Here is a 9,675-nt window from a genome sequence, read left to right on the forward strand (position 1 = left end):
TTCTTTGAAAGAATATTCAAGGTATGCGGATTATTTTGCACAAATGGGGCTGTTTTACTTCGCATGCACATCGAACACGTGTGTCGTTCATACAGAGTGCATAAGGTCTGCTTTTTTTTTGGAAGAACCCCGCATCACTACATCCAACACAGTAGATAAATGATAATAAATCCAAAAAAGTAACAACGTTACATCGTTTCCATCGGTTTTTACAACAAGAGGCCCAGGGGCCACATCGCTCATCTGAGCAACAATTGCCTTAATTCTGATCAAATTAGCATAACAGTATCAAAATATCTTGACAACTAAGTACAGTAGATCTTGCTGAAAAAAATTGAAAATCTGCAAATTTTTATCCACCTCTTTTTTTGGGTAAATACCAAGCCCCTTTTGTTGTTGTACCTCTAAGAAGATTTTTTCTATTCCTATATAACCCCCCCCCCTCCCCCGCTTCGTGGCCCCACTTTTCTTTATGGAATCATTGTTTCATCAAACTTAAATCTGCATAACCTGTGCTTTCACACTAAGTACTGAGTTTAGGACCGAAAACTTTTAGAATAGTTTAAAAAAAATTTCTCTATATATTCCTATGTAAAAATTCAAACCGCCATCACGGCCCCGCCCTACCACTAGGGACTGTGCTTTTGCAAACTTGAATTTACACTACCCTAGGACGCCTCTACACAAGTTTAAGCTTTTCTGGCCAAATAGTCTTTAAAAAGAAGATTTTTAAAGATTTTCTCTATATATTCCTATGTAAAAATTCATCCCCCATTGTGGCCTCACCCTACCCTGGACTATTATTTAAACAAACTTGAATCTATACGATCTGGGGGTGCTTCCACTCAAATTTGGGCTTTCCTGGCCTAATAGCTTTAAGAAAAAGATTTTTAAAGATTTTCTCTATATATAAAAATTTATCCCCCATTGTAGCCCCGCCCTACCCCCAGGGACCATGATTTGAACAAACTTGAATCTACACTACATGAGGATGCTTCCATTTTAATTTAGGCTTTCCTGGCCTAATAGTTTTTGAGAAAAAGATTTTTAAAGATTTTCTCTATACATTCGTATGTAAAATTTGATCCCCCTATTTTGGCCCCACCCTAACCACAGGGACCATGATTTGAACAAACTTGAATCTACACTACCTGAGAATGCCTCCACACAAGTTTAAGTTTTTCAGGCCTAATAGTTTTTGAGAAAAAGATTTTTGAAAAATACCAACAAATTTTCAATAATTCTCAATTATCTCCCCTTTAAAGAGGGCGTGGCCCTTCATTTGAAAAAAGGGCCTTGAATCCCCTTCACCTAGTGGTGCTTTGTGCCAAATTTGGTTGAAATCTGTCCAGTGGTTCTTGAGAAGAAGATGAAAATGTGAAAAGTTTACAACGACGACGACGACGACAACGCCGACAACGACAGACAACGGACAAATTGTGATCAGAAAAGCTCACTTGAGCCTTTGGCTCAGGTGAGCTAAAATACTCCGTTTCTTGAATCCATGCGGTCATTGTAATGGCTCGATCTGCCACAGTGTGTGGATTGCGCATGTGCGATGTTGTCACATACACAGGAAACGTTCTGAAATTATCAATTTTTGAAAGATGTGTGCCTGGATTTCAATTTGTCTTCTTTCGTCGTTCATTGGATATTCCTTACCAGTGCAGTGGTTGTATTATTTTTGTTCAAAACGCTTTTCTACAAGTTTTTTGTCCAATGTAACGTGTTTGGGTGAATAACATACCTGAATGCGGTGAAGAATGAATATTGCTATCTGCCTTATATAAGACCTGTAGCGATGAGCAGAACAATAGAAAACTACAACTAATAATGCGTATTTATGAATTCATGTCAGCTGTAACAGAGATATTGTCATTTTGATTTTTATAAACCTTGTTATTTGGTAAACAAGATTACCCGTCTCTTGTGCCAATGTAATCTAGTTACACGTGTTTACATTGGCTCCGAGAAGGTAAAAAATATGCATGCATTGACGTATACTTAAATCAACGGAAGCTACTTTTCGCCGAAGAAGGATACATTAATTTAGCATCGTGATGTTATACGTTTCAGATGTTTATTTTTAATGTAATGAAGATGTAAACCGAGAGTTTATGGTTGTGAAATGCGTTATTTATACAGAATCAAAGTATGGAAGTACTGACTGGAGTTGATTTTATCGATTATTATTTATTTTAGAATCAATGATTTTTGATTTCGCAAGGCAGACAGTTTCTTAGCTGTATTTAAATAATTACGCACATTTTTTTTCTATTTACTCCGAATTCCTCTGCTTTTCCGACAAAAAAATTCCGAGCTATGGATAGAAAATCCAATATGAATCATGTTGTGTAAAATTAAAGATAGAATTAACGCCATCAAACTCTATTATGCAATATCTATCAGCAATCGAAATATTTCTGGAAAACTGTTGTAGCAGTCTCATATTTTATGATTTAATTACAAGTACATGTATATTACATATGCATCATTTCATTTTGATATTTTCATGATTTTTTTGAATGCATATATATTGGATTCTATAATTATTTTATTGATCTTAAAATACATTAGTGTGCATTCATTCATGACAACTTAATTTGTAGAAAGGTCCAGAGTTGCCTTTAGGGCAGTAATTATATTTTGGTCAAAGTTAAGTTGTGTCTTTTAATCTCATTGGTGTTTTAGTTTGTTTCTTGTTTGTCTATTGGTTGGTCGATTTCCCTCCCAAAGTTCTTTGGGTTTTAGTTTAATCTTTGTCAAGAGTTTGAAGAGAGCGGACTGTAATAAAGGTGTACAGACGTTTTTGACAAATTACATCTCTTCTTGGTAAGTTAATCTAATATTACTAATATTAATATCATTTATAATATTCCTACTAAATGTCAAATCAGTATTTAATCATATTTATAATTCTTTTGCACTTTTCTCTGATTGAATGAATAGTGAGAGAGAGACTTTTGAAATAATAAGTTAAAGTTAAAATAGTTATAACTGAAGTCTCCCTAGATGTGTTTTAATTAAAACTACTTTTATGATAGTGTAATAGTTGTATAATTAATTACAGAATGCACATATACCTTGCAACCATTGAGTCGCATTGAACTTGGTTCAACTTGTACATGGGGCCTATTCCCATAGAATGGTATGTGTATGTTCATATGCTTGGAATATCAGATTAATGTATTATATGCATTACATAATTATATAGCAATGGTTTTATAACTGAAATGTAAATGCATGTAAATTGATATAAAGGAGATACTTTGTAAATTGTAGTTTACTTATATGAGTTATCTCCCTTTATAAAGTTAAATTACTTCAATACATTGATTGTACATCAATACGTAATTACTTGAAGTTCATGTGTTTTATGCCGTATATTCATACTTGTTATATTGTTTTTACAGGGTCAAATCTATCTATTTATATAACTGGTGATGATAATAAAAGCCCGTTATTCGAACCCTAACAGGAGTGTTGATTTCTTCTTTACATCAACGGATAAACCTGTTAAACTGTTTTCAATCAATTTTTTAACAAACAAATAAAAATAAAGTCTTGTTAATGGAAGTACGGGTTCTTTAGATTGAACAATCTCCCATTGATTCCAAACGCTATACCGCTGTAGATATCAATCTCCCATTGATTCCAAACGCTATACCACTGTAGATATCAATCTCCCATTGATTCCAAACGCTATACCGCTGTAGATAACAATCTCCCATTGATTCCAAACGCTATACCGCTGTAGATATCAATGACAGTAAACCTGTAAAATTGAACTCTGGCGTAGGAATACACACGACTTCAAAAATTATCTAAATTGGTCGTACCATTTAAAATCTGACTATTTTCAAAGTATTCATAAATAAGTTCCCTTGAAAAAGAATGCTTCTGACTATGTTCAAAGTATTCACAAATAAGTTCCCTTGAAAAAAAAATGCCTTTGAATACATTACATCGAATTAATCGATTAATTTCAAGTACAACGTGTTGTCAGCGATGATGATTTGTGATTAGGTTCAATCACCGTTAATTTTACTTCAGGTTTCCCAGAGTAACTGCATAGGAGAGTTGATAAAAATTAACTCCCAAAAATGAGGATAAGATGTTTGATTTACTTTTATTTAGCGAACATTGGCCGTTGAGTACTATTTTATTTGATGCCAATAAACACACAACTTTTGGGAAAACCCACACAAACAAACAAATGCAACAAAATTAAATATACACACAACATAAGTTCGAAATGATCAACCCGGGTTAATCGCGGATGATTACTAATCTAAGCGTAAGTTACATGTCTATGGACAAAACAACGTGAATCGACATACAGCAGATATTTACATACATAATGGTTTATCATTTTACCTCTTAACAGTTCAATGTGACAACTTAACACAATAATTAAAAATCCATGTAGGCCTCAGCTGCTCTTGGGTTCTAGGTATCATACCAATATCACATAATCTATCTATCTATCTATCTATCTATCTATCTATCTATCTATCTATCTATCTATCTATCTATCTATCTATCTATCTATCTATCATCTACGTTGCAATGTTTAACAAAAGTGATTTACACTCACAGACGATAATACTGAAAATAATCTAGTGAACAGGCCTGGGGGCCATAAAAGTTAGACGAGCTCACTTTCGATCTCAGTCTCACTTTTCCACTATATCTTCCTTAAGTTTGATAAAAGTGAGACTTAGATCAAAAGTGAGCTCATCTAACTTTTATGGCCCCCAGGCCAGAAGCTTAGTAGATACTTGACACACTTGATGGATATCTACTCTCAAGAAATAACAATATTATCTCTTAACTAAAGCTGGATGGGTGTCTATGATGGTTTTCTTTCCTAAAAAGCAGCATCTCAGTTTGTGGCTCTTTGTCTACCTTATCTGAGGATCTGCTTTCCTTTTTCATTCGACAAATGGTACGAATTGAAGAACGAAGATATTCATGTAAAGTTAGTCGAAACGGAGCAATGATGACATAATACAACACAAAATTCACTGAGAAGTTGATACATTGTAGCGTATTGGTGACTAGAGATACAACAACATAGCTGAATCCCTCATCCTTGTTCAGAAGCATGATGAATTTGGTGATTTCTGATGGAGCCACAAGGATGAAGAAGAAGATGATGATAGTGACCAGGGTGATGTTAATTCGGCGATGAGCAGACAAGCAGGAGGTGTCGTCCCGACTATGGCGCAGACGAAGTTGTCGGCTTTGGCGTAAGGCGCGAATTAATTGGAGATTACAGTAAAGTAAGATGGATAATGGTACGAAGTTTCCAAATACAGCCCACAGTAGTTTCTGTGTGTACTTGAAGGAGGAGTTGCTAAATAAGGAACTTAAATGAATCTTGGTATAGTCTTCATCCATGCAGTCATCCGTTACGTATTGCCAAAAAGAAACAAAGTTGAATGCTATAGATATGAGAACTACCACGACTACACAAATACTCGTGGCTTTAACTGATATAAGCTGACGTGAGCGAAAGGGATGGCATACTACTAAGTATCTCATTAATGCTGTTAGCACAGTCAACATTGTACTACTTAATATAAATATACTTATAAAGGCAGAGCTATACATTATGTAATACAACATAAATTCCTTTCGATGAAATATCGTCTGCCCGACAGTTTGAAATCCAAATGGGAATGTAGCTATGCAAAACATCATATCGGATACTGCAAGAGACACCAAACATATGGTTGTACAATATTCCACTTCATTCGACTTTGCTTTATTCTTCTTCCGTGTGAAAATGACGACATTCAGAATATTACCCAGAATCCCAAATAAACAAACAACGGGAATTATTATGCCGTATAAGTAATAATGAAGTGTTCTCACTATCCTAATCTGTTCTTCTGTGAAAACCGAAGTGGTGTTGAAATCCTCTTCATTAGCACCAGACGAACAGTTTAAGGTCAAAACAAGTGTTTCGTTCACCATTATCTTTATTTTATAGTTTCAATTTGAATGGTGTTCATCCTTTATATAGAATGGTCTTGACATGTTGTTACGAGAGTCTTTCCCTAGTAAACACCAGATAACACAATAGTTGAAGGGCGACATATATTTGAATGAATAACTGAACTGTAGTTCTCCCTTTTTGTCTTTTGAAATGAACATATTATCATACATGTAATGTATATTTGGACTAAACAGTATTTAGGTCATAGGATCATGGGATCTATTTGTATACAGAGACCATTTATTTCCTCGGTGTAATCGACCTGTAACAACAAAAATAAACAATAAAAATATATTTAATGTGTTGTAAGTGCTCAATATATTTACATAAAGAATAAGACGAACATAAAATTATATTCGTTTTAAGTAAAAGAAAAGCTGTTCAGTTGATTAAGAAAAAGACCAACAGTCGATAGTAAATTAGATAGGGGTACTTAAGTTACCATGAAGGTTGAGGTAATGACTTATTACAGAAAGCCTTTCCTTTCTCTTTATATTCATTTGTTAACGCATACGAGCTCAGGACTCTATACTTTCTGCTAATGAAAATAAAAAAAGTCACAGTATTGATCTTACCCGATTTTTCGAGTTTCCACAGATTATATCGCTGAAGTTGTCATGTTGTCAGCCATGGCCTCCATTTAAAGAGTTAGTCTGACCTAGATACACCAAATAAGCATACATTTGTTAAAACACCAAGGTCAGGGGGAACCTATTATTACACGCTGCATATCTCTCCGAAGACACACGTTCGTTAAAAAAGTAAATTTGCACCTAGTAAATAATGCCCATAATTATCGAGACTTGGAGCCATGGTCATTTCAACGTATCTATTTGTACATCTAATAAAAGAATCTCAAAAATTTCCACTACACATAATTTGAAATTAGTTAAGGAATATTTCACTTAGTAACATGTGAATCAAGACATGATAATATAGTTTATTGAAATCCCAAAAAGATCCATCGACAGATTATTGACAACTTAGCCATCTAATTCTTCCTCCGTTATGAAGTTAAAAGATAATTTTTTTAATTGCCTCCAAATATTCTTTTTCCGTTTTTTTTCGTCTGCTTTAATGTAACACTAGAAGGAACCGACCTTTTTAGCTGGTTGACCGTAAAACGAGCACGTTTTCTTTCCCTGAATATTCAATGTGTTGTAAAAGCTTATAAGCTTACAAACATAACGTCACAATATCTAAATCTTAAAATATGCTAAACTGATATCTTGATCGATTGTTTTTAATTAAGAACAAAAAAAAGACTTCGTTTCTGACGTTCTGGATCTAACAACACATCCACATTCTCACTCTTGTAGACTTTTCTCTTCATTTCACTAACTGGATATTTTCTTATAGCTCAAAGGATTTGTAGGCCTCTATAAAAAAGGGTTTTTACGTACTTTCGACATTTGATGGTCTAAATAGACTTTAACTTTATCAAAAACGTTTTACAGAATAACAACATTTATGTTTTGAAAAAAAAATGTGGACTTGTAACTACAACAATGTGTTTCTTCATCTCGGGCTTAATGGTATGCGCTTAAAGAATGTGATACCGGTATGTCCTAAAATCTGTCCCTCTATGATACGCTATATAGAATCTAACAAAATTGCGTCCAGGGTTAACCACAGGGCGACCTTTATATTAGCCAATGAAATTACCGCTGCCACAATCTTGGCGTACGTTAACTTCCCTTTTTATCGACGAACCTGGCTGACTGTTGTTTTTCGTGTTGTAAAGAAACTTATAGTAAACTCCATGTTTTAATGCAAAGTTTTTTTTGGTTAACTTGATTCATGAAAGAATTACCGATTGGACAAATTTCACACACAATTTGACCGGAAAACTTAACGACTAGACGACCGAGTATCAGATATATAAGCAATAACGCAATCGAACTATTTAAAACTTTGTTATAAAATCTTAAACATTCGTATGATTATTCATACTGTAAAGGTCATTGTGAGGTGACCCCACACGGGACGTTGTTAGATTTTGTGCATTGCATAATAATACTGAATTCCATAATTACTTGTTTTTATAATTAGTTTTTTAAAATTTGCTTTTAAATTTTTGTGGGGATTTCCTTCGCCTTATTGGCTGATTATCAACGAGATATGGGAAGACCCTCCGCGGTAAATATATATGATGTTAAGAGACGTAATATATTTATTGGCAATGTTTAAAAATTAATCAATATATTATTGATATGTTTAGCTAATTCAGTATCAATTTAAACTGATAAGTCTATCAAACAAAGGATTCTAAAATCCATTGTGTACATGAAGACACAACTGGTCCACTGAAAGGACCAACGTGGGAACTTGAGCAGAATACACGTATTTATTTTGAAACTACTGTCGGACACGATGGAAAGAATAAAATTTAACTCCGAGATACTGTTCATCTCTCTAATATACAGTCTGTCTTTTACAAATGGCTACCAACAAAACTATTTTCAGTGGAATGAGTCTCGACTTAACCGATCAGATTTACTTTGTCCATGTATTAATTCAGGTTGTGATGATAAAGAGGAAGTTGATATCGAAAAGATGTGCCGGTGTCAGGCAATTCCTCTATGGAAAAAGCAACAAAGTGAAACTGAAAATATTTACTTAGAATACCTTAGCCGCAAAGGGATGGCTGTAGTAGTTTCTTCAGACGACATTCTTGCAAAGAAAGCACAAATTATTGATCATCGAAATGGATTTTTAAACAAAATTCCTGAAAATATATGTTCATATCGAAACTTAGTGAAGATCGATTTTTCCGGAAACAAGCTGACAAAACTTGAAAACATCAACTGTTTATCTAATCTGGATACCTTGATACTGAGAGAAAACCGAATCCAAAAAATCCACAATGACACTTTCCTGAGAATGACTCATCTACGTGTTTTAGATCTCGCTCAGAACGAAATAAAACATATTGAACCAAATGCAATTTCCGACTCCACCATCGGATTGTATCTGGCAGACTTTAGTCAAAATCAACTGAAGCAAATTGACATAACCAATATGGTAATCGAACAACCGTTTTGCAAAATAAATTTTGAGAAGAATCAGATAACCGAATTCACAAATATTCTTTCGATTGAATTCAACACAGATATAACATTTGGAGATGGAGGACTCGTCAATTTTGAGGACAATTCCTTTACAACATTCCCTGATTTTACAAAGCTAGGAATTTCCGACTTAACATTGCTAGGGAAAGTGTTTGGGTTTGGATTTGATTTCAGGGGTTGCAACGTAACGTGTGATTGCAAAATGGAGCCTTTCCTCGAGTTGTCAAAAGATGTGATAAAGAATATCTGGAGAGATTTTTTCGATATAAAGTGTTTTAATCCACCAGAGCTCGCAAATCAATCCATCGCCTGGCTTACCAAAGAAGGAAAACTGGATCAGTTTATTTGTAATGTATCAAAATCAGATAACTGTCCTAGTGGTTGTCATTGTTACCAACAGCCAAGCCAAGACAGAGCTGTTGTCAACTGTACCAATCAAAACATGACCGAACTCCCACAAAAGCTTCCTGGCGACAAAAATATAACTCTAATACTTACAGGAAATCAGATAACACAGTTACAAAATAGATCTTACTTTGACCGCATATCTGTTTTAGATATTTCAGACAACAAAATCAATCGCATCCCAGAATCTGTTGC

General features: G+C 34.4%; 1 protein-coding gene and 2 long non-coding RNA genes across 3 annotated transcripts; 1 reads left to right on the forward strand and 2 right to left on the reverse strand.

The window, feature by feature from the left end:
* The first annotated feature begins 2,465 nt into the window (after positions 1 to 2,465).
* On the forward strand, positions 2,466 to 3,475 carry LOC117687592 (uncharacterized). Its single transcript, XR_010712402.1, has 2 exons — positions 2,466 to 2,832; positions 3,071 to 3,475. It is a non-coding gene; the product is annotated as an uncharacterized lncRNA (long non-coding RNA).
* Positions 3,476 to 4,143: 668 nt separating this feature from the next.
* LOC136274107 (uncharacterized) lies at positions 4,144 to 4,630 on the reverse strand. The gene is made up of 2 exons (XR_010712403.1): positions 4,564 to 4,630; positions 4,144 to 4,532 (listed from the first exon to the last, which is right to left on the reverse strand). It is a non-coding gene; the product is annotated as an uncharacterized lncRNA (long non-coding RNA).
* A 139-nt stretch (positions 4,631 to 4,769) lies between these two features.
* On the reverse strand, positions 4,770 to 6,733 carry LOC109619895 (FMRFamide receptor). The gene is made up of 2 exons (XM_020071105.3): positions 6,580 to 6,733; positions 4,770 to 6,266 (listed from the first exon to the last, which is right to left on the reverse strand). Exon 2 carries the CDS (start codon positions 5,980 to 5,982, stop codon positions 4,831 to 4,833), a length of 1,152 nt encoding a protein of 383 aa, XP_019926664.3. The 5' UTR covers positions 5,983 to 6,266; positions 6,580 to 6,733; the 3' UTR covers positions 4,770 to 4,830.
* Positions 6,734 to 9,675: the final 2,942 nt, after the last annotated feature.

Source organism: Magallana gigas, chromosome 3, assembly GCF_963853765.1.
Source record: "Magallana gigas chromosome 3, xbMagGiga1.1, whole genome shotgun sequence".
Taxonomy (NCBI): Eukaryota; Metazoa; Mollusca; class Bivalvia; order Ostreida; family Ostreidae; genus Magallana; species Magallana gigas.

Bases quoted from the DNA above. Each gene is read 5' to 3' on its own strand.
- LOC109619895 (XM_020071105.3), bottom strand. From the start codon at position 5,982: ATGGTGAACGAAACACTTGTTTTGACCTTAAACTGTTCGTCTGGTGCT.